The 26,341-nt window shown below is 34.4% G+C and overlaps 1 protein-coding gene across 1 annotated transcript in view; it reads right to left on the bottom strand.

Moving 5' to 3' along the window:
• Positions 1–3,217: 3,217 nt before the first annotated feature.
• The window catches only part of LOC141301219 (Golgi apparatus protein 1-like), a 201,906-nt gene continuing 178,782 nt past the window's right edge, over positions 3,218–26,341 (bottom strand). Inside the window, exons 14-28 of the mRNA XM_073831463.1 lie at positions 21,300–21,386; positions 21,082–21,144; positions 20,859–20,972; positions 20,686–20,774; positions 12,998–13,115; positions 12,821–12,913; positions 12,580–12,717; positions 12,371–12,494; positions 8,428–8,570; positions 8,242–8,343; positions 8,057–8,164; positions 7,849–7,969; positions 7,667–7,773; positions 5,816–5,979; positions 3,218–3,708 (exon numbers count right to left, since the gene is read on the bottom strand). Of these exons, the coding sequence (XP_073687564.1) occupies positions 3,642–3,708; positions 5,816–5,979; positions 7,667–7,773; positions 7,849–7,969; positions 8,057–8,164; positions 8,242–8,343; positions 8,428–8,570; positions 12,371–12,494; positions 12,580–12,717; positions 12,821–12,913; positions 12,998–13,115; positions 20,686–20,774; positions 20,859–20,972; positions 21,082–21,144; positions 21,300–21,386 (1,638 nt within the window). The 3' untranslated portion in view covers positions 3,218–3,641. The remainder of the gene's footprint in view (positions 3,709–5,815; positions 5,980–7,666; positions 7,774–7,848; positions 7,970–8,056; positions 8,165–8,241; positions 8,344–8,427; positions 8,571–12,370; positions 12,495–12,579; positions 12,718–12,820; positions 12,914–12,997; positions 13,116–20,685; positions 20,775–20,858; positions 20,973–21,081; positions 21,145–21,299; positions 21,387–26,341) is intronic.

The raw sequence follows: 26,341 nt of genomic DNA, 5'->3' as shown, positions 1-26,341 counted from the left end.
GCAACAAAGATGGAAATACATTTTTTAAATACATTAATTATGTTTCCATCTCTGTTGCCACAGTTTTGGAAGTGCCCTTTTCTGATCTAAAGAAGGGGGTGTCCCAATACTTTTGTCCATAGTGTATGTACAAGTCATTGGTGTTTAGTGATGAGATTTTGGCTCAAGGTCTGCATTTAAAGTCACACCAGAGGTGTTCATCTGGGATTAGGACTTTGCTTTCTGCAGATCACTTCAAACCTTGCCTTATACACAGATGCATTATCATGTTAAAATAAAAAAGGGTCCTGTCCAAACTGTTTGTGTAAAATTAGAAGCACACAATCCCCTAGATTATCATTATATGCTTAAACAATAAGATTTGCACTCATGGAAATGACTAAAGTAGTCAAACCTGTTCATTAGAAGGGGGTGTGCCAATACTTTTGGCAATATAGCGCATGTACTTTTTCTTCACTAAAGATGCATAAGCAGGAGTAATCACAGAAGTATCTGGTTGCACCACATGACATTAAACCATAGCTAAATTGCAAACATATTTTCCTCAAGTATTTCAGTCTTTTAATGAGACTGTATGATCTCCACATTGAGCCGTTCATTTTATTTTATGTCTTATTCATAAATTGTTCATTAAAGATGTTTTGAAATTGAATAAATTCATAGATACTAAAGAAACAGTGTCACACCATTGACTTCAAAAGAGAATCAGAAACTTTGCTTTGTCTATAATTTCACGACAGAGGCAGATGTGGCTCCACTGAAGTTCAAACAGTGGTGAAATGTTTGTCGTACAAAACAGCGGTGCAGAAACTCACTAAAGGGAATGTGGCACCCCAGTGTCATTTGGCCCACCCGAGACGATCCAGAGCTCCTCTCTAGACTCTTGACCTTTACTTGTGTGTTGAGGCTATATAAAGACACTCTCACACAAACGGGAGAGATTCCCAAACCCGCGTTCAGAGACACGACACGGCAGATACAAACCATCAGATCAATTTTATTAACAACGGTCCAATTCAACTCGTACAGAACAAAACATGAGGTTGACCAAAGAAAAGCGCAGTTATTGTGTTATATCTGTATAGTACACGGTTTAATCAGATTGGAGGAAAAATACTTTTTCATAATAAATTTGTGCACAGAAAGTAAATACAAAAACAATTTATCATTTGATCATTTGAAGGTCATATATCAGTTTGACAGACAGGAAGCAGTGGTTGTGAATGGCGGCGGTGAGCAGATGAGACACACACAAACGTAGAGAGTTTTCCAGTGCTACTTTAACTCATTCAAAAATAACGCAAACACACCTGCGCTCAGCCGTCGACAGCCATATACCGTTTCATCTTTAAACTGCTATGCCATTGAGTCATTGATACAAAATACTTGCAGTTTGGGTTTCTGGAGAAATATGAAATACTCTTAGCCTGGTCAGATATTAAAATACAAAACATTTTGCTTCACTTTGATTGGCTTAGTCAGCTATGCCAAATATCTAAAGTAAGCAAAAAAATGTTTCAAGTATCTGACCAACTTTGTTTTTGTTTTTATTTAATAATTTTTTTTTTTTTTTTTATTCAAACCATTTTGAAAATTTTCTTGAAGTATTTAAACTTTATTCCTGAAATATTTAGACTTTATTCTCCATTTCCGACTTTTCAAACCATTTCAATTTTTTTCTCTTAATTTCAACTTTATTCTCAAAATATTTAAACTTAATTCTCATAATTTTCAACTTCTCCAAATATTTCAACTTTTCTTCTTGTAACTTCAACTTTATTTATTATATTTGGCATATCTCACTAAGCCAATCAAAATTAAGCAAAATTATTATTATTTTACAAATTTAACCATCTGACCAAGCCAATGAAAATTAAGCAAAACAAATTTTTTTTTATTCTCGTAATTTTGACTTCTCAAAATATTTCGATTTTATTCTCATAATTTCAACTTCTCAAACCATTTAGATTTTTTTTTAATTTAAAAAATTTAAACCTCGAAATATCTAGACTTTATTCTCATATTTTCGACTCCTCTAACTATTTCAACTTTATTCACATTAATTTTGACTATTTCACATTTTTTTTCTTGAAATATTTTCGACTTTATTCTTATAATTTCGACTTTATTCTCAATTTTTTTTTTTTTTTTTTTTTAATTTAGAGCCTGGTCAAATACTTAAAAAGATTTTTTTTTTTTTTTGGAATACATGACCAAGTCAATCAGAATTAAGCAATATTATTATTTTACAATTTTAGTATCTGACTAAGCCAATGAAAGTTAAGCAAAATTAATATATATTTTTTTTATTCTCGTAATTTCGACTCAAAGTTGAAATATTTCAAGAAAAAAAGTGAAATATTTTGAGTGGAAATTATGGTAATAAAGTCTAAATATTTCAAGAATAAAGTCTAAAATTAAGAGAATAAAGTTGAAATATTTCAAGAAAAATTTGAAATATTTTATTCTCTTAATTTCTCAATTTAAATATTTTGACTTTAAAGTCTAAATATTTCGAGAATATTGTCTTAATTTCAACTTTATTCTCAATATTTAGACTTCATTCTCATATTTTTGACTTCTCCAAATATTTAGACTTTATTCTCAATTCTAATTTTTAAAATATTTAGACATTTTTCTTGAAATATTTCAACTTTATCCTCTAAAAATTTTAAGCCTGGTCAGATTCTCAAAAACAAAACCAAAAATTTGAAAACTTAAAAAAAAAATGTTTGCTTAATTTAGATATTTGGCGTAGCTAAACCAATCAAAGTGAAGCAAAATTATTATTATTATTTATTTATTTTTGGAGTATTTGACCAAGCCAAACTAAATTAAGCAAAATCATTATTAGTATTATTTTACAATTCAAGTCTAAGCCAATGAAATTTAAGCAAAAATTAATATTTTATTTTTTCAGCATCTTACCAAGCCACTCAAAAACTAAAAGTGAAGTTAATTTGTTTATATTAAGTATCTGACCAATCCTGTGTTTAGTTTTGATTATCTTGGTCAGATTAAAAAAAATATATATACAATTTTGCTTAGACAATTAAGCAAATTCATTTATTTTAAGGGTGAAATATGAACTGGACATGCACTTATATTATAAATCAAACATGTGGCAACCAAAACTATATTTAAGCCGTTCACTCTAGTCAAGTCTAAACGGACAATGCTTTCAAATGAAGTATGGTACTTATATACACAAACACCACAGTTTAAGTAATTTGTATCAATATATACCAACTATACACTTCCTTCAATGCATAAAAACAGATCAATGACTGTTGAAAGAAATGATTCACATGCAAAGCAGATAAAAAAAACAAAAAACGTATTTCTCCGCTGATAAACGAACTGAATTGGTATTTCGAGGGAAGAGCTGTAGGTTTAAATCGCTTTGAATGAAAAACACAAAATGTTTGGCTAAAAACCATTTCCTCATCTTTGCAGGAAACCCAGAGCGCTTAAGCAGGAACATGCAAAGCACATAAAGCAAAAAAGGCCATTTAGTGCATCAGCTTTCATTTTGAAGACATGGATACATTCAACAGCATGGCCTAAAATGAAGAAAATGCATGCTGAAGCATGTTAAAGCACAAAGCTGTGATTCGATTTGATTAAAGTGTCTATTTTTATTAGTTAATCTGAATGTATCCTTTCCTGTCCTTGCTTAAGGGTGCAACCCATGGGTGACCGAGTTTTCTGCAAAGAAAAGAAAAAAAATAAATGCCAAAGTTAAGGCAGAGTTTGTCTCACCCACAATCCTCTATTAAAACAATACGGCTATTTACAGTGCGAATGGTTCCCGACAGCGTCGTGACATGACTTCAGATTATTAAAGCACAGCTTGAATGCACAAACACTAGAACCAAAGTCCACTTTAATGTCATTTCGTACAAAAGCATACAAATATAACAATAATACAAAAGCCAAATTAATTTAAAAGGCAGAGATGCACAGGGGACTGGAACGTTATTCCGCTTTTAATAGCATACCGTCACTCAAAAGTGAAATTTAGTGTGAACAGGGAACAAAATATCGGAAGAATTAACAAGCTACAAATCCAGTCAACTTGAGTTTGCGAGAAAAATTAATGTGTCACGATTTAATCTCAGGAAAACCGAACCAAAAAAAAGGTACGGTCTTGTAATTTCAACTTTATTCTTAAAATATTTTGAAATATCGAGCCTGGTCAGATACTCAAAAAACAAAAACAAAATTGGTCAGATACCGCCGCGTGTACAGATACTTTAAGAAAATGTTTGCTTGATTTAGATATTTGGCATAGCTAAACCAAAGTGAAGCTAAATTTTTATTTTTTTAATTTATCTGCCCATCTGACCAAGCTAATCAAAATTAAGCAAAATTATTATTATTTTGCAATTTAAGTATCTGATTAAGCCAATGAAAATTAAGCAAAATTAATATTTTATTCTTATAATTACAACTTTATTTTTTGTCATTTCGACTTCTCAAAATTCGACTGTATTCTTATAATTTTGACTTCTAAATATTTTGAGTAGAAATTCGAAATATTTTTAGAAGTCAAAAATGAGAATAAAGTCTAAATATTTCGAGAATAAAGTTGAAATTAAGAGAATAAAAGTTTAAATATTTCAAGAAAATATTTTGAGAAATCAAAAAGTCTATTCTTATTTTTGTAATTTTGACTTCCCAAAATATTTAGACTTTATCCTCCTAATTTCGAAACATTTAAACTTAATTCTCAGGAAAGCGTGGCGATTTTAGACACCTCTGAGCTTAAAACGTCTTAAAACCACAAAAGAGACTGTGAAGGAAGCTTATTTCAAAATGTGTGCAAAACACGGAGTGTTTAAAACTGAACTAAACCGTTTTATACGATACTCGAGCAAGGCGTTCAGAGAATAACCGTGTGGCAAAAGTACATCTGCGTTGTGAATTCGGTTCACTTAGGACTCTTTGTATGGATGTTTTCAGCTAACAGAATGGTTTGTTATGGCACTATGCAAAGATGAAACCTCAAACCACAGCCGTCACAAACCAGCGTGTAAACAGCTTGACGTCTTAATGCGATATTCAGATCTCTCTCGTCCATTTTTCGAAAGCTTGTGGCTCAGTTAAAACCAGTTCGAACGCATGCAGGACCCCTTTCGTTAACAGAATTGACAGAAAATAAACCTTTATAACCCCTGCTGCAAAGAAAGATGAAAAGATCCCAGTGACATGAAGAGGAAAAAAAAATCATGATAAAAACACAAACGAAACACATTCTCACACTCGGACGGGCAAAAAGGCACAGACACACATTCGTCTTCAATCGCTCGGTCTTTGTCAATATGCACATCTTCAGCAAACTGGCTGTTTCCTAAAACACGGACGCCTGAAAGAAAAACGAAAGCCGAATCTCCCGCGCTCCACATCAACAATAAATAAAAACATTGAGCTGGAAAAGCAAAACCAAGTCTGATATTAGTTGAAGAAAGCTGATCGGTGTCGTATGGCGCGCCGGGATGTCGGCAGGTTTACTCGGAGAAGCAGGTGACGATGTAGGACAAGCACAGTCAGGGAAAAAACAAAACAAAAAAACAAGAAAAGAGTGTGTGTAGCAATTAAAACTGGGTCCCAATGTGGCCATCGGTGGTACCACGAAAATGCACACACACAGCAAGAGTCTAAACACCCGCCCCCCTCCGTCAAGTTTGCGTTTCCAACCCCAGTGTCCTTCCCCGGCCCAGGACGGAGAACGGCGTGTGGGGCGCGATGGGCTATTTTTTGCCCTGCAGGGGGAGCGGATCGGCACTTCCCCTGCCCCGCACTCCCTCTCTACCTGTCCTTCAACTCCTGCGTCACGCGCTTGGTAATGCGGCCGCACAGCAGACCCATGAGGAAGAGCAGGAGCACGCACATCGCCAGCATGCTCAGGATGTAGTTCTTGGCAGGAGACGTGAAAACCTGCCCCGCCAGATCCACGAAACCTTCTGCTGGCGCCACCTATTGACCAGAGAAACAACATCAACTTGTGCTCATAGAAAATTCCAGGTTTCATCAGAAGCAGCTTGCATGGGGTTTGCTGGGTTTTGACAAGTTTCATGATTCAATTTGATTCTAATTCACAAGCTTGCGATTTGATTCAATGTCCAATTTGATATCAGTTATTTTGGATATATATCAGGTACAGCACATGGCAACAACATTTCCTTTAAGAAAAAAGAAACAATGCTGTAAAAAACATACTTTTAATTCTTGAAAATCTTTGAAATGTATTCCTGTTGTACTGATTTAATGGTTATTAGTAGAAAATGTAAAACAAAATAAAAGTGTTACTGGAAAATGTTTATTACTGGTTTTTAAACAGTAAGACAACAAGTATTTGTAACAGGGTTGAAAAATATGATTTAAAATCAACAGCAAACCAACATTTTGTCTCAAACTAGTTAGCGCCTGCTGAGAGAAAGCATAATTTAGGCAAAACCTACAACCCTGTTACAACTGTCACCATTTTAGCCAAATGTAATTTTAATTCTTGAAAATCTTTGAAATGTATTCCTGTTGTACTGATTTCATGGTTATTAGTAGAAAATGTAAAACTAAAAATAAAGTGGAAAATGTTTATTACTGGTTTTTAAACAGTAAGACATCAAGTTTTTAACAGGGTTGAAAAATATAAATCAACAACAAACCGACATTTTATCTCAGACTAGTTAGCTCCTGCTAAGAGAAACATAATTTAGGTAAAACCTACAACCCTGTTACCCATTTTAGCGAAACGTAAATTTAATTCTTGAAAATCGCTAAAAATGATTCCTGTTGTACTGATTTAAAGGTTATTAGTAGAAAATGTAAACTGGAATGTAAAAAAAAAATCTTACTGGAAAATGTTTATTATTAGGTTTTTAAACAGTAAGCCATCAAGTTTTGGTAACATGGTTGAAAAATATCATTTAAAATCAACAACCAACCAACATTTTTTGTCTCAAACTAGGTAGCTCCTGCTAAGAGAAACATAATTTAGGTAAAACCTACAACCCCGTTACAACTCCGTTACCGCTGTAATTTTAATTCTTAATCTCTGAAAAAGATTCCTGTTGCACAGATTTAATGGTTATTAGTAGAAAATGTTGTTTATTACTACGTTTTTAAACAGTACAACATCAATTTTTTGTAACAGGGTTGAAAATAATAATTTTAATCAACAACAAACCAACATTTTGTCTCAAACTAGTTAGCTCCTGCTGAGAGAAAGCATAATTTAGGCAAAACCTACAACCCTGTTACAACTCTGATACCTGTTTTAGCGAAGCGTAATTTTAATTTTTGAAAATCTCTCACAATTATTCCTGTTGTTCTGATTTAATGGTTATTAGTAGAAAATAAAATAAAAAAGTGTTACAGGAAAATGTTTATTACTAAATACTTTTCAACCCTGTTACAAAAACTTGATGTCTTATTTAAAAACAACAACAAACCAACATTTTGTCTCAAACTAGTTAGCTCCTGCTGAGAGAAAGCATAATTTAGGCAAAACCTACAACCCTGTTACAACTCTGTTACCCATTTTAGCAAAACATCATTTAAAATTATTTCTGTTGTACTGATTTAATGGTTTTGGAACAACCATTAGGAAGAGAATATTGTTGAGCTTCTGAAAAGAGGCAAATGGGACTGTTTGAACGTTTACCTTAGCGGCGTAACTCCACATGTCAATGCGGTCCTGTAATCTCTTCTTACACTCCGGCTGGAGTCTCACACGTTTATCTTGGAGAGCCTCCATCAGACATGACATCTCTACACAAACACAGAGTACAGTAATTAATATACAGTTCATCTAATTGGCATAAAAACATTTCCAGAATTACTTACGTCTTCCTCGGCCCGGTGGGATCGCGGCACACTGGTGTTTAATATCCAGCGCGCATGCTGTGTGCAGAACCGGATCCACGAAGATGTCTGCCTTGCTCTCCTTCAGTATATTGAGAACCTCCTACAGCGGGAACAGCCAGTCAGACGAGTTGAGAAGAAGTGAACCACGCAACTGTCCCGTGTCGAATCGAGGTCAACGCACTCTTACCTTTTTACAGCCTTCACTGTTGATCTTCAGCAGGTTGATTTTCAAACACTCCTCAACCTGACCCGTCTGCTCCTGCGCCGCTACTTCCTCCGCACAGAGCCGCGGGATCTGGCACAGACAGCCATTATTAATCACACAAGACCAAAACAACTCAATGTACGTCATGCTAAGACAGCAAATGTTACCTCATCAGTGCACTGGAGCTGCAGCTGCGGGTCGAGCCTGTAGTCCAGCGCAGACTCCTGCAGAATGACACTGATCTGGCCCTCGCAGTCTGGAGAGAGTCGCTGGAGACACAAAAACACGCTCTCATATGGAGTAAAGGTACTTTATCAGGTTTATGTGCATTCACAGAAATCAGGATGACAAACCTGGTCTGCATATTTGAGTTTGAGGCAGGAGATGACCTGCCCCTCCAGCTCGTTGTCGTCTTTGGCATTGCTCAGAATGCCCTGGCAGAACTTCGGGATGTCTGCTTTGCATGCCTTTCTCAGCACAGGGTTCAGACGATAGTCTGAGTGGAGGAAAGAGCCAAAGTTTATAGCAAAATTTTGAAACTTGAAAAACTCTGAAAATTATTTCTGTTACACTGACTTAATGGTTACTAGGAGAACATTGAAAAAAGAAGGGGAAAAAGTTACACTGCAAAATGTTTATTACTAGGTTTATAAACTGTAAGACATCAAGTTTTTGTAATGGGGTTGAAAAAAAAAAATCCTGCTTTAAATTAACAACAAACCAACATTTTGTCTCAAACTAGTTGGCCTCTGCTGAGAGAAAGCATAATTTAGGCAAAACCTACAACCCTGTTACAACTTTGTTACCCATTTTAGCAAAACCCAATTTTAAACCTTTAAAATCTCTGAAAAAAATTCTCTGAATTATTTCTGTTATACTGATTTAATGGCTATTAGTGGAAAAAAACAAACGTTTTTGTAACAGGGTTGAAAAAATAAAATAAAAATAAACTACCAACAAAGCAACATAGTCTCAAACTAGTTAGGCCCCACAGAGTGAAAGCTTAATTTAGGCAAAACCTACAACCCTGTTACCCATTTCTGCAAAACAATTTTAATTCTTGAAAATCTCAGAAAATTATTTATGTTATACAGATTTAATGATTATAAGTAAAAAATTCTAAAAGATAAGAAAAAAGTGCTACTGTGTAACCTACAACCCTGTTACAACTGTCACCCATTTTAGCAAAACGTTATTTTAAATTTTGAATTCCTCTGAAACTTATTTCTGTTATACCAAATAATGGTTATTAGTAAACAAACCAAAAAACCCGTAAAATATTACGTTTTTTTTACTGCATCAAGACATCTTTTTACTTTTTGCAACAGGGTTGAGAATAATGTTTTAATTCATATTCGTGTGTGTGTGTGTGTGTGTGTGTGTGTGTGTGTGTGCGTGTGCGTTAAATCTTGAAAATATATTAACATTATTTCAGTTATACCGATTAATGGTTATTAGTAGAAAAATAAGTGTTACTAGAAAATGTTTATTACTGGGTTTAAACAGTAAGTTATCAAGTTTTTGTAACAGGGTTGAAAAAAAAAAGTTAAATTAACAACAAACCAACATTTTGTCTCCAACTAAGTTGGTCCTTGCCTAGAAAAAAGATCATATGTAAAACCTACAACCCTGTTACAACTGTGTTACCCATTTTAGCAATCAATTCTTGAAAATGAATGAGAATTATTTCTGTTATACTGATTTAATAGTTATAGAAAGTAGAAAATTTAAAGAGAGAGAAAAAACAATGTTACTGGAAAATTATTATTAGTAGGTTTTTAAACAGTAGGACATATTTTTTTGTAACGAGGTTGAAATAAAAATCATTTAAATTAACAACAAACCATAATTTTGTCTCAAACTAGTTAGCAACTGCTGCATAATTTAGGCAAAACCTACAACCCTGTTACAACTGTTACCCAATTTAAGCAAAACGTAATTTTAATTCTTGAAAATCTATGAAAATGATTTTTGTTTTACCTGTTTAAATGGTTATTAGCAAAAAAAAAAATAAATAAATAAATAAATTTATATAGTTACTGGCAAATGTTTATTACTAGGATTTTAAACAGTAAGACATCAAGTTTTTGTACCAGGGTTGAAAAAAAAAGAGAAAGCATAATTTAGGCAAAATCTACAACCCTGTTACAACTGTTACCCATTTTAGCAAAACGTAATCTTGAAAATATCTGAAAATGATTATTAAAAAAATGTAAGTGTTACTGGAAAATGTTTATTACTAGATTTTTAAACAGTATTAAGACATCTTACAATTTTTTGTAACAGGTTTGAAAAAAAAAAAAAAACCTCAAGTTGCAAGTAATCTCAAGTCATTTCTCACAACTGCAGGTTTATATCAGAATTGTGAAATAGAAAGTCATAATTACTTTTTTTTTATTCAGTGGTGGAAATGGGCTTTCATATTTTAATCTATTTATTAAATGGTTATTAGTAAAAAAAAAAATACACATTACACATTACTATAAACTGTTTACTACTAGGCTTTTAAACAAAGACCTGTTCCAAATTTTTCAAAACAGGGTTGAATATTTTTTTTTTATATTCTAATTTAAAATGAACAAATGAACATCGTCTCAATCTAGTAAGTCCATACAGTGAAAGCATTTTTAAGCAAAACCTACAACCCTTACTTTATTGAACAATTTCGGAATAATTATATTTTTTTCTAAAATGATAAAAAAAAGACTAGAAAATTACAAAATAGATATTAGAAAATGTGATAACACTAACTAATGAATAACAAATGACACCTTATTTTAATGTGTTAACCAACATGAACGAACAACGAACAATACATTTACAACACTATTTATTGATCTTTGTTAATGTTAGTTAATAAAAACACAATCGTTCATTGTTAGTTCACTGCGCATTATCTAATGTTAATAAACAACTTGTGATTTTAATAATGTGTTTGCAAATGTTGAAATTAACATGAAGATTAATAGATGCTGTAGAAGTATTATTCATTCCTAGTTCATGTTAACTAATGTTAATTAACCTTATTGTAAAGTGTTACCAAAAATGTTTGAAAATTAAAATGATCCATAACTAATTTAGTTACTAAAATGTTGTAACTAGGTTTTTAAACAGTATTACGATGACATCTAAATTTTTGTAACAGGGTTGAAAAAATACATCTAAATGTAAATAAAAGCAATACAGCTCATTAAATAATTATAGTTTAATACCTTTCACTGACCCTTTGTTGAAAGTTTTTTTTTTTATATTGAATTTATTATTTTTTTATGTTGAGTCATGCCACTACGAAAGCCTGTCTCCACCACTGAATAAAAAAAGGTAATTGTAACTTTCTTACAAATCTGACTTTTTCTTCTCAGAATTGCGTGATACAAACTCAATTGTAAATTATAAAGTCAGAATTTAAATAAAATTGAGACTTTTTCTTGGTCTCAAATGTGACTTTGTATCTTGCAACTCAGATTTTTTCCTCAGAATTGTCAGATAAACTCAATTTCGAGCTAAAGTCCAATTTTGAGGGGAAAAAAAGATATGTTCGACTTTATTTTTCACAATTGCGGGTTTATATCACACGATAGTGAGAAAAAAAAGTCAGAATTGTGAAATAAAAAGTTGTAATTATCCATTTTAATTCAGTAGTGGAAATAGGCTTTCATATTACAATTTATTTATTTAATGGTTATTAGTAGAAAAAATATGTGACCCTGGACCACAAAACCAGTCATAAGGTTAAATTTTACAAAACTGAGATGTATACATCATGTGAAAGCTCAATAAATAAGCTTTCTATTGATGTATGGTTTGTTAGGATAGGACAATATTTGGCCGAGATACATCTATTTGAAAATCAGGAATCTGAGGGTGCAAAAATATCAAAATACTGAGAAAATCACCTTTAAAGTTCTTCAAATTAAGTTCTTAACAATGCATATTACTAATCAAAAATTACATTTTTATATATTTATAATAGGAATTTTACAAAAAATCTTCATGGAACATGATCTTTACTTAATTTCCTAATGATTTTTGGCATAAAAGAAAAATCAATAATTTTGACCCATGCAATGTATTTTTGGCTATTGCTACAAATATACCCCAGCGACTTAAGACTGGTTTTGTGGTCCAGGGTCATATATACACATTTGAGACATATCTGCCTTTTACTGAGAGGAACAACACATAACTACTGTATTAATAAAACTTCCTGTTTGTTGTTTCGCCAACTCCAATTCTAATGCGAGTGATTAAAGAAAAGCTATGAGCATGTATGCATGTGTACAGTGTTAACTGTACCTGTGTTCTGGGTGATCTGTCTCTTGGTGATCATTTGTTTGCATTTGGGGTCCATTAGCTCGCTGTTCTTGTTTTGTTTGAGACACTGTAACAAGTTCTTTGCATCCGATTCACTGCAGAAACGCTGTATTATAGAAGATGATAAAAAAAGTTTTTATATAGATTAAGGCATCTTGAGTCTTTCAAATGTAATTGCAGAGGTTTCACACCCTGATCATCTGCTTGCAGACTCTCATGAGCTGGAAGTCCAGTTCTGGGTCCATCATTTCTGTCTCCTGCAGTCTGAAGACTTTCTGATGGCAGTGGGTGGTCAACCGCTTCTTGTTTTCCTTTAGACACTCGATCACCTACACATGCACAAACACAAACACACAGTGCTCATATTAGCAGATCATTAGAGTTACACAGAGGATTAGAGAGTCAGCTCATCGGAGTTGCGATGGATTTTACCTGAGCGTTTCCAAACACCACGTTCTGACAGTGCTGCTTGATGTCCTGCCGACAGCTCTCATACAGTTCCGGCTCCAGACGAATGTCCTCAGACTGTTAGACACACAATCACAAACCTTAACGTCATAGGGCATTAAACATAACCCAAATATATTATAGATTAATCAATGTACTGACCATCTCAAGTTCTTCCACTCTGAGCTGTTTACGACACTTCATGGAAACGCGCTGGTCTTTGACTTCCTGTAAAGTGTCGTTCCGTACTGTGGTACTCAGACAGATCACCACATCCACCCTAAGAGTAAACATAAGAGTAAACCATTAAAACCTTGCCCATCATAAAAGAGCTTTCATAAATGTAGTTTACTGCCGGTCTCATTCTATTTACATGAAAATAGGATAATGATAATTACATTTAGACATTTAGCATTTACTTACAAAAGAGAACAATGGAAGCAATCAAAATCAACAAAAGAGCAATAACATGCAAGTGCTATGACAGTTTTATTTAGCCTAACTTTTTTTATTATATGTGACCCTGGACCACAAAACCAGTCATAAGGTTAAATTTTACAAAACTGAGATGTATGTATATGAAAGCACATTAAATAAGCTTTCTATTGATGTATGGTTTGTTAGGATAGGACAATATTTGGCCGAGATACAACTATTTGAATATCAGGAATCTGAGGGTGCAAAAAAATCAAAATACTGAGAAAATCACCTTTAAAGTTGTCCAAATTAAGTTCTTAACAATGCATATTACTAATCAAAAATTACATTTTGATATATTTACAGTAGGAATTTTACAAAAAATCTTTATGGAACATGATCTTTACTTAATTTCCTAATGATTTTTGGCATAAAAGAAAAATCTAAAATTTTGACCCATGCAATGTATTTTTGGCTATTGCTACAAATATAACCCAGCTACTTAAGACTGGTTTTGTGGTCCAGGGTCACATAAATAAAAATAAAAAGATGGAATAAAAAAAAAAAAAAAGCAAGCTAGTGTTAGAGGCCTACAAATAGATAGATTGAATACAAAAAGAACAGAGAAGCCAGAGTTTTTTTTTTCTTTCTTAAATTAAACAAGATATTGCAAAGAGTGTTATTGTGCTTGTGCTTGGCTGGTTTAGGCATGTCATAAATCCAAAAAAAAAAAAAAAATTTTCTTAATGAGTGATTCAGTGAATCGTTCGTTCATACAATTCATTTAAAATGCAATTCAGTTAAACACAAAGCAAGCAACTCTCTTTCTGAATGGATGATGGAATCATTGATTCGAATGATTTATTCAAAAACGGATTCATTCAGGAATTAAACGCGGCAGTGCTGCTCCGAGATGCACAAATGTCTTGCTCTGGCTTTTTTGGGAACTATTTTCGTTAATTAAACAAAAATTGACTCAAAATTGACTCAAAAATAATTTCTTCTTTGTTGAAGTGTTGTGTAAATTGAATACAACACATGCAATTGAGCTCATGAACAGATAAAAGGTAGGGATAACTGCTTGTGTGATATTGCTTAGTAGGGGTGGCAACAAGATCTCGTGAGATCCTACACGTCTCGGGATATCTGACTGGTCTCGCGAAAACGTGAAGATATCCTCGCAAAACACTTTGCAATGCTTACATTAGAGCTGCTGGATTAATCGTTAAAATATCACAATCTCCATTTAAACACCCACACGGTCTTATCCCTGAATGACAACGATTCACATCGCACTGCTCACGCTCCACTGACGCTTACGTTGTGAAACAGGTGTTAAAGACGTTCAAATCTGCATTCATGCGGCTACTGAACCAGAAAGAGCAACACAAACTGTCTTTTCAACCACAATGATCATTATTTCTGACGTTGGGAAGCGCTGAGATATAGCCTAATGTCCTTTCTTGCACAAACTTTGTCAAATTCGTTAGCGTGCTTAATGAAAATGGTTTGGTATATCAAAAAGCTTGTGTTAGTTTTTGCCAGAATGCTCTTAAGATGATCTGAGCCAATATTTGTGAAAACTGGACAAACTGTCTAGGACAAGTTTGAAAAAGTAGATATTTCAGAAAATTCTAAATTGAAAATAGAAACGAAAATTAAAATTGTCATATGCTTTAAACACCAAATTAAATAACTTTCTCGCCAGTGTTGTTTTCGTCAACGATGACGAAATAATTTCGTTGACGCCACTTTTTTTCATGACGATAACGAGACGATGACGAGATAAAAATGGCTCGTTGATGACTAAAACATGACGAGACGTGTGTGAGTTTGTTGACGAGACGAGAAGAGACGAAAATGTTAGTGGGTGGTCCGTCAGACGTTTAAAATGCATGACATTTCCGCTTATTGTGCATGCCAATTAAAACTTAAAAAGTATCTGACGCTATGGCAAGCCGTTTTAGCATTAAATACTCTTTGCTATACTAGTATGGCAAGCCGTTTTAGCATTCCATCCTTTTTTTGTCTTATGTTCTAAAACATTCCTTCATTATTGTAATTATTGGTGAAAATAGTCGATCCGGAAGCTCACATTGTGTTGAACTATAGATCTGCTATTTTCAGAACTTATAAGTGACACTACCCAACAGCAAAATACTTACTGACCTACATTAATTTGTTAAAAGACTACTTTTCCCCCTTTTTTTGACTAAAACTAGACTAAAACCTTTTTGACTTTTCGTCGACTAAAATTGGACTAAAACTATCACATATAGAAGTGACTAAAATTCGACTAAAACTAAGAAGCATTTTAGTCCAAAAGACTAAGACTAAGACTAAATCTAAGATGGTTGTCAAAAACAACACTGTTTCTCGCAAGCGATTATATAAGTTTATTCAAACTGTCTCGATTATACAAACTGTCTAGGAGGAGTTTGAAAAAGTAGATATTTTGCAAATTTCAAAAAATCTTGACCATAGAAAATAAAATTCAACATTCAATGCGTTCAACTCTGAGCCAAGGAAAAATTATCAGGAGAAACACGAGTGCAAATTTGGTCTGTTGGTGGTGCTAGAGAGTTTGAGTTAGGGACACTAAATTTGCTGTGTTAATGAGACTATCCTCTATCTGTGTGCCAAATTTCATTACTTTCTTTCATAAGCTTCATAAGATTTATAACAATACATTAAAGCACTTGAAAAATACAGCATTTTAGTACAAAATTTTAAATGGGCTGAGTATGAATTCCGTTGCTTCAATTCGATTTGATTTCAATTTTCAAGTTCTTAATTCGATTCTCGACTTCAATTCTTGATTTGACCATATGAATGCAGATTTAATACAAACCCTACATTTATAAAAAATTACCAGAGAACATAAGATTACAAGTCGATAATTAATAAAAGGAAATTAAGAGCCATAAATAATAAATGCCAATAAATAATGCAATCGTTTTGTGCACAAGGCGAATTGTGAGGAATTTTAGTTTTGAATGCGTCTGAAATCTCCTGTTGTCTGTTAGGCTGCGGGGGTGCTAGAATCTGCATGTCTGGGTGATGTCTTGTCAAATGGCTCTGCAGATTTGTAGTATTACCACAGCATTTCACCTCAGAGTTACAAATCAGGCATATAGCTGTGTTCTTGTGCACTGTAAACAAATTAACTTCACTTTTATTTTTTGAGTGGCTTGGTAAGATGCTGAAAAAATAAAATATAAATTTTTGCTTAAATTTCATTGGCTTAGACTTGAATTGTAAAATAATACTAATCATGATTTTGCTTAATTTAGTTTGGCTTGGTCATATACTCCAAAAATAAATAAAAATAATAATAATTTTGCTTCACTTTGATTGGTTTAGCTACGCCAAATATCTAAATTAAGCAAACATTTTATTTTAAGTGTCTGATCATTTTTGGTTTTGTTTTTGAGAATCTGACCAGGCTTAAAATTTTTAGAGAATAAAGTCGAAATTGAGAGGATAAAGTTGAAATATTTCAAGAAAAATGTCTAAATATTTTAAAAATTAGAATTGAGAATAAAGTCTAAATATTTAGAGAAGTCAAAAATATGAGAATGAAGTCTAAATATTTTGAGAATAAAGTTGAAATCAAGACAATATTCTCGAAATATTTAGACTTTTTTTTTTTTCCTCGAATGATTTAGACTTTAAAGTCAAAATTACGAGAATAAAGTCTAAATATTTAAATTTAGAAATTAAGAGAATAAAATATTTCAAATTTTTCTTGAAATATTTCAACTTTATTCTCTTAATTTTAGACTTTATTCTTGAAATATTTAGACTTTATTCTCATAATTTTGACTCAATATTTCAAATTTTTTTTCGAAATTACGAGAATAAAAAAAATATATATTCATTTTGCTTAATTTTCATTGGCTTAGTCAGATACTAAAATTGTAAATATCTTGCTTGCAAAATGTGAAATGCTTCCATAACTCTGACTTTTTATGTGAAGGTGTGGTTGATATCTAGCCTGGGTTTCTCCATGTTGCCTTGCGCGCACCGCGATTTTATTCACACTGCTAGGCAGCCTGGAAACCATGGACCAAATTTTCACCTCAGATAGGAAACCAATCACAGAACAGGAGGGAGCAGCAAGACGATGACGCCTTCTATGCGACTCACCGAAGCAGTTTGTTTATAACTATGGATCCAGCATGGCAGCAGACGCGAAGTTATCTTTCGATGCAGCCTTAGATAGTGTTCTAAGTAGTTTAGAACGCAAGTTTATTTTGAAAAAAATAATCATCCGGTATAATTGAAACGATTGGCTGTGAGCTACATTCGTATCGCCCAATAAACGGCTCTGGGCATTCGTAAACCACGCCTCAAATACGAGAAAATGAACATGTGGTTCCCAGACCACGAATAATGACGTTGTCATGACGTGGTTTGGCGTTAGCCAGGCTAGTTGATATCGGGAGCGCACCTGAATCCGCTATTTTAAGCAATGAATGAATAACGGACTCTCCGTTGTAACATAGCACAAGGTAAATAAGGGGATGACAGAGTGGATTAGACTAGTAATAAGATTAATGTAAATCTTATGTTTAATGCTTGTGTTTTTTTTTTTTGCCCAGTTCCAAAACTACTCATGTGCCCTCAGGTCATGCTTTATATAACAACTTGTTATAAGTTTGGTCTGAATCCGCTAAAGTGTTGCAAAGATTTAGCCTTGTGTATTTTTTTCTACAGATGATCTGAGCCAATTTTGGTGAAAATCAGACAAACAGTCTAGGAAGAGTTTTAAAAAAAAAAGTAGATTTTTCTAATCAGAAATTAAAAAACAGCATGAGCCAAGGAATCGGAGAGAGTCTGAAGTAGAGACACTAAGTTTGCTGTGTTAAAAAAAAAAAAAAAGAAGAAGAATTTGGCTTCCAGACTTAATGGTTCAAAAGTTATTAGCAGAAATATGACTGCAAATTTGGCCTATTGGTGGTGCTAGAGAGTTTAAGTTAGAGACACTAAATTTGCTGTGGCTAATAATGAGACTGTTCTCTATCTGTGTGCCAAAATTAATAACTTTCTTTCAGAAGATTCATAAGATTTATAACAATACATTAAAGCACTTAAATACAGCATTTTAGTAGAAAATTCGAAACGGTCCGCAGTTAAAATTTTATATCTTTTGATCAGTAGTTCCTAGGGATGTGCACGAGTACTCGATTAATCGATTACTCGAACCCATCAGCGATGATCGAGCATGAAAATGATGATCGATTGGCTCCAAAAATGCATTAAAAAAAAAATTAAACTACTTTCATTCTTTCTGATTGGTTATGCTGGTATTTGGGCGGTAGTCTGATATTTGATTGCTTATGGCTGTGAGAAGTTGCGGTCTAGAGACAAGACCGGAGCACAGAGCGAAAATGGCTTCTAAAGCACCCAGCGATGTCTGGCAACACCTTGAAAAACTTGACGCAGCGCCACACTCGTCTACAACTCCACAACGAGTTTGATGCGTTACCATCTTGCACATAAACACAAAAAAAGCAGATGATTCCGATGCCACTACCAGCAGTCAGACGAGCATACGAGATTTCACCATCAGACAGAAATGTGACAAAGGCAGGGCAGAGAAGGTGACGCAGCTAATAGCAGAAATGACAGCAGAAGACTTGTTGCCCATTAGTTTTGTCGAAGGTGAAGGTTTTAAACGTTTAATGAATTACGTTGAGCCCCACTATACTGTCCTATCGCGCAAAACGGTCACTGCAAGGATTGATGCTCTATACCCGGGGTCGTTCATGCGGACCGTGAAAGCTTTTGACATAATAAAATAAAAAATAAAAAAAATGCCGAACGCTAATTTCTAATAACAAAATTTATATCAAGCACACCAGGGTCAGCGTTTGGGTGCAATCTTCCGCGCAGTGATGAGAGCAGAGCTCGGCGCATTATGTACAGACAGATGTAGCTTTCAGTGAATGAAAATGGAAAACGCATTATGTTGGGGTTACGTCGCAAAATATTGTAAATATATCTTTTTATACTGCATTTTTATACATATTTATGTTTTAAACCATGAAGGTGAGCCAATGGATATTACACAAGCAAAACAAAAACTGCGTAATATGTTAAAGTGAAAGTAAAAACAGCGCTTTCAGCATCTGACCTGCATATTCTCTCAGAGACAATAATACATGAATATACTTCATATGCTGATAATAATTGACTTCCCTAATTTTTCTCTTGTGCACCGAACATAGTAGGGAAAAAATAAAAAGAAACGTATTTTGTGTAGGCTTAAGGGTTGTTTAAAATAAAGCTCTTAATTTTCATTGATGACTGAAGTATTGTTAGGGGTTGAGAAAGTCTTAATTATGATTTCAGGTTGTCTTAAATGTGGGGACTAAAAGACAAGAATTGCGATGAAACTTTATAAGGCTATCCATTGAATAAATATGAGCGCTGCACGTTTCAAAGTCAGCTGCGGCGCTGCTTTGTGTACCATTCTGATAGCGCCTCCTGCTGGAAGAGAATGATCTGCCATTTTAAATCAGCTCGTACCTCTACTGTTGTCAAAAAGACCAATGTAAACAAATCAATCCATGTTTTAAGCAGCAAACACGTAGAGTTGTAAATGTGAACTGATGGATCGACAAGATAATGTTATACAAATTTAAACAATTAAGGCAGTAAAATATATGTTAATTAGATGTAGAAAAAGCGCTTCAGCTTCACCTCATGCTGTTATTTCTTGTAAATGTTTACTGTAGACTGTGACGCAAACGCCCCGCCCCTTGCTTAAACTCCACCCCCGATTAATCGAGTACTCGTTTCTCAAACCTGTGGATTACTCGAAATGAAATATGATCAGAAATGCCCATCCCTAGTAGTTCCAAAACTATTTATGTGCCCTCAGGTCATGCTTTGTACAACTTGTTGTAAGTCTGGTCTGAATCTGCTAAAGTGTTGCAAAGATTTAGCCTCACGTATATTTTTTTCTAAAAATGATCTGAGCCAATTTTGGTGAAAATCAGACAAACCATCTAGGATGAGTTTGAAAAAAAAAAGAGAGGAGATTTTTATAAATAGAAATTAGAAAACAGCATGAGCCAATGAATCGGAGAAAGAGAGAGAGAAACAAAGAATTTGGCTTCCAGACTTCATGGTTCAAAAGTTATTAGCAGAAATATAACTGCAAATTTGGCCTATCGGTGGCGCTAGAGAGTTTGAGTTAGAGACTCCAAATTGGCTATGGTTAATATAGAGACTCTCATCTATCTGTGTGCCACATTTCATAACTTTCCCACAAGTGGTTCTATGGGCTGCCATACACTCCCCGAGCACAAGAAGAATGACCCCTAATAATATTCTAGAGTACAAATATATTGCTCACCCCTAATGATAAGGTAACATAAGAAACAAGTTATGAAACATTTGCTTTGTGACAGCCAAGCGCTCACTTCTTTTTGATGTTGGGGCACAGCTTCAGCACGTCCTCTTTGCATGCCATCTTGAACTTGTATGAAAAGCGAAAGTCCTTCATCTGGATCTAAGGACGAAGAGGAGAAATGGACGGTTGATATAAAACAATAATATTAAAAAAGAAGGCCGAGAGTGTATTTGTCAGATGTACCAGCTGGAAGTGTGTGACTCCGACGGCGCATTTCTCGTTCATTTCCTTCTGGTGCTTATTGGCAACGAGACACTCCATCAGGTCCCCTGTGTCTATCTGATTATCGGAAACCTCCTGCGAAACAGAAACATGCAAAAACAGAGGACAAACGACAAGAAAAACAAGCTAATTAGTATATTTATGACATGGTTTTAAGTGATGAAAAAAAATGTACATGACTTACATGGCAGTAGGACTGGATCACGGGCTCACAGGCTCGGATCAACAACGCCTCGATCTGAATGTCCTGGAAAACCAGACACATCGAAATCAGTCCAAACCCACCGCAGACATCTCTCGTCCAGCAGAGAACAATAGCACCCAAATATAGACACTGAGGCTTTTTAATTTCAGAGAGAAACTGCTGTGAAAATCACATCAGCGTTTGTTTGTTTTTTGTACCTCGGACTCCAACTCGGTAAGGTTTCCCACCACATCCCTGCAGCTTGAGACCAGATCATCTAAATGATCCTGTAAGCACTCCAGTTCCTGAAACACACAAATATTCAGCAATGCATCACTTAACTGTGAATTTCTACACTGCAAATGTAATTTTCAAAACTGTATTTCCGCAAAAATATGAAACATATTTTGGTGTCCCAAGACTTTTTGTGAAGCATCAAAGGCACAAATTTAATGGTTTTGAAATCATTATCCAACATAAAATTAATCTAGCATGGTTAGTAGCCAAATTTAAGAAGCCGACCTTCCTACTTGGGTCCAACTAGGGCTGAAACGATTCCTCGAGTAATTCGAGTACCTCGATTACAAAAAGTGGTCCGAGGATTTTTTTCTGCCTCGAGGAATCGTCAATTTAATTGTGGTTCAAGCGGCCGCACGGACTACTTTCAATGTGGCACAACGTGCTTACGTCACCTACGCAAGGGAAGGCCGGGGAAGAAAGGAGGAGGAGGAGGAAGCGGACGTACAGGTGTTTGACTGAGGGAGCGGGAAAATGGCAGAGGCGAGGAGAAATAGCGATGAAACAGATGAAAAAGGCGATAAAAAAAGACAGAAAATGTCGAAAGTGTGGGAGCATTTCCGACTGAAAAGAAAGGAGAACACCGTGACGTGCATTAGTTGTAACACGGCCCTTGCATACCACAACAGCACGTCTTCTATGTTGCAGCATCTCCGCAGAAAACACCCGGACTTGAGCGGAGGACCGGAGACAAGGTAATATTAACGTAGCAAATCAGTGTGATCAACGTTAATGTATTTTATGAACATAAACGCCAGCCTTGCAGAGGGCTAGGTTTTTGTTAATTATGACTGACTACTGTCAAGTTTGTGGTTAGTTTATTACGAGCGTGACGACATAACTTCATAGAGGGTTGATTTAAAATTTAAAATTTAAAAGGACAGCGCTGATAAGTCTAGATGGAAATAAAAACAAAGTTAATTAAGCAGTTTTAAAATTTAGTCAACTACTAAGTAGCTGGTCACTGGTCACAGTGTGCCTCACTCTATTGATTAGGCTATGTGTGTGGTTATTGTGTTCCAATACAGTAGTTGTCTTAATTGTGGACACTGCAAAAACTCAAAATCTTAAAAAAAAAAAAAAAAAAAAGTATTCCTAGTCAGCTGGTGTAAATTCATAAATGCACAGCCATGAACCTACTGTATTAAGTCATTTAGTCATAGTAATATCATTTAACTAATTATTATTTCTCTTCTTTTTTCCAGTAAATCATCACAGTCTCGGATGGACAAATTTATCTGTAAAGCACCATTCTGTGGCCCTGAGCAAGCAGCTGAGCTAACAAAGAGCATTTTAAACATGTTAGTCAAAGACATGCGCCCACTGAGTATGGTAGAGGACAGTGGTTTTATTTATTCTTATTTATGTTAGCAGTTGCCTCTTTGGTAATGTTTCAAGACCAGAAAATACTTGCTTGTGAATTTAAGAAATAAAAACAGTTGATTCTAAAAAAGGAAACCAATTGGTCATTCATTATTAAGTGAAATATGTTATTTTCTCTTGTGTATTCATAATTGCTCTTTAACGAAGCAAAAATACGTTTTATCCGATTACTCGATTAATCGATGTAATTTTCAGTAGAGTACTCGATTACTAAAATATTCGATAGCTGCAGCCCTAGGTCCAACAGTTAAATTCAAATAAATAAAATAAATTAAATTAAAAATAAGTACTTAAAATTAAAACTTTAAACTTAAAACACACAAAGAATTAAAACAAAACCTATAAAATAATTTGCATTACATATTACCATTGTAGTACTTAGCCATGTCACCCATTTTGTTTTGAGTTTGTTTTCAGTCCTGTTACAACATTTTCTAAAATTGTGACACACAGGAAGTAACAGCACTGGATTCTTCCTCAACCACGGTAAAAAGTCAAATCTGGTTTAAGTTTCTAAATTTCAACAAATATTGCAGTGTTGAAAGCATTCACTAGTCTCAACCATTCAACCCTGTTACCAGAGTTATTTTAGGAAAAACAAATCAAACTAATATGTTTTCTGTAATTTATGAAAATACACATTGAATAAACACTAGAGCTCCTGTTGTGTGACAGCTTAGTTTAACATACGCAGCTTTACTTGCAACCCTGTTACCCATTACAATGTAGTTTTTTTTTCTAATAATAAAAAAGATTTAATAATAATAATAATAATAAGTTACATTTATATAGCGCTTTTCTAGACACTCAAAGCGCTTTACAGTGTCAGGGGTATCTCCTCATCCACCACCAGTGTGCAGCATCCACCTGGATGATGCGACGGCAGCCATAGTGCGCCAGAACGCCCACCACACACCAGCTTACTGGTGGAGAGGAGACAGAGCAGGGTTCTTACACCTTTTCCAAAGTAAAATTCAAGCACTTTTCAAGCACTTTCAAGGTGCATTTTCAAGATTTTCCAGCACCGTGGTAAATTACATATTCACATACATGAGTTCTAAATTTTAAATCAGATGTTATTGTGCTAATTAAAAAAACAACTGTCTAGATTGCATATAACATTGCCCCATATAAATAGTCAACATTCAGTATACAAATTATATAATTTAAAATATATAATTAATATAATTTACTGAGTATCTGTAGTATTTTAAAAATAAAATTTAAAGGCTTTTTAAGACCTGCACAAATAAAAGTAATACTGTATGAGTGGAGTAGGGCAATGTCTATGGTAACACATTAATGACTGGTATAAAATGACTGTAAAAAAATATGATAAACTAAAATTCTAAAACTTGAAAACTTTCTAAAACTTGAAGGATTTTCACAAATACATTTCACATTCCAGCCTAAAAGTACTAAAAGGTAGTCAAAAAGACACTATAAAATTAATAATAAAATTTAACTGGCCCAAATGAAAAAACATTTTTTAAACATTGAAAATATTTTTGATTGACATTTAGACTCCTACCTGATTTCCTATTAACAAATATCAAGGTATTTTTTTCACTATTTACAGTGTATCTGCAGAATTTTTAAATATCAATTTAAGGCAATTTATGACCCTTTTTAAGAGCTGCACAAGTAAAATAAACGCCGTAGTGGGGTTGAACAATGTACAGTAACATTAAGCCATAAAATGACATGATTTATAATTCAGATTTTCACAAAAACAAAACATCTTATACAATGGCATTTCATCCTTTATACCTTTAAAATTGATATATCAAGTATAATTTATTTAAAACATAAATATTGCTGTCTTAATTGTTTAGATTTTTAGAAAGCACATAACTTTTACATTTACAACTCCTATGTGTTTGCTGCATAAAAACATGGGCCAAAATTGGTAATAATCTTACTAAACAGCTGAATATTCGCAAATTCATTTTTTTGTCACGAGGGGGCGCTTTAGGAGCGCTGAAATTCTACAGTTTCCTAGTAACGGCGTAACGGCTGTACACAAATCAGCATTAACGCAGTTTTATCAGACATGAAATGAAAATGCCAACGACACGTTTCTGAGGACAGTCGGTTCCCTTCAGATACATTCATATAAAGACATCCGTGCCGCGTTTTGACTTTGAAACCTGCAGCATGCATATTTATTCAATATGACATCATTGCCTTTTGAAGTTTTATCCAGCCCTATCGCGATTCTCGTATTTCCGTCCCTAACTCTTAAACTTATAATTAAGCCTTTTTTATACTATTTAATACATTTAAAACTTTGTATGGCCTCAACTTTGATAAGGCTAAATTGATGAGTTTGTAATGACCCGCACGAGTCCTCTACTTTAAGATAGTCCGGTGAAATATTTTAGTAGCCCGACTGGAAAACACAATAGCCCCGGGACATCGGGCAGGCAATTTTGCGATCCCCAAATTCTCGTTTTAAACATAATTCTTATTTGTCGTTTTCAAGCCATCGAGGATTGATGCAACTACCTCCTGATAACTGGCATGTTTTATCTACCGCTCTGTTCCATCAGAGGAAGCGCAGCAAGAAAGACCGGCAGATCACACTACAGCCTCACGTGCACACTCCAGCGGAGCTGTTTTTTTCTTTTCTTTCTTTTACATATAAGCATAACAAAAAATAACTATTTAGTATGAAAGCGAATTAATATGAAACCGAAGCAACTGCATATTCAAGCACTTTCAAGCACTTCATCCAAAATCCAAGCATTTTTCAAACCTTGAAAACACTACATTAAAATTCAAGCATTTTCAAGGAATTCAAGCACCCGTACGAACCCTGACAGAGTGATGAAGCCAATGGGAATATGGGGATGATTCGGAGGCCATGATGGTCAGAGGCCAATGGGCAAATTTGGCCAGAATGCCGAGGTCACACCTCTACTCTTTTTTTTTGAAAGACATCCAGGGATTTTTAATGACCACAGAGAGTCAGGACCTCGGTTTAACGTCTCATCCGAAGGATGGTGCTTTTTGGCAGTATAGTGTCCCCGTCACTATACTGGGGTGCTGGGACCCACACAGACCACAGGGTGAGCACCCCCTGCTGGCCTCACTAGCACCTTTTCCAGCAGCAACCTAGTTTTCCCAGGAGGTCTCCCATTAGGGGTGTGCAAAGCAGCCGGTATTTCTATCTGTATTTGTATTTGTTGAGGGGGGAAAAGTATTTGTATTTGTATTCGAGTCAAAATCCAAAATAGGCGTAAAAATAATAAGTGACTGGAATCTATGCTAAGGTTAACTATCCTATAGCCTACATCTTGCTGTCTGCAAAAGACAGAGTAACTTAAAGGAGCACTCCACTTTTTTTGGAAATAGGCTCATTCTCCAACTCCCCCCAAGTTAATAAGTTGAGTTTTACCGTTTTGAAATCTATTCAGCCGTTCTCCTGTTCTAGCGTATCACTTTTAGCATAGCTTAGCATAGATCATTGAATCCTATTAGACCAATAGCATCACGTTCAAAAATGACCAACGAGTTTCGATATTTGTTCTGTTTAAAACTTGACTCTTCTGTAGTTATATCGTGCACTAAGACCGGT

The sequence above is a fragment of the Garra rufa genome, chromosome 25 (assembly GCF_049309525.1).
Source record: "Garra rufa chromosome 25, GarRuf1.0, whole genome shotgun sequence".
Classification (NCBI taxonomy): domain Eukaryota; kingdom Metazoa; phylum Chordata; class Actinopteri; order Cypriniformes; family Cyprinidae; genus Garra; species Garra rufa.
Note: the sequence above shows the minus strand (reverse complement) of the source record. Positions and strands in the feature narration are given on the sequence as shown.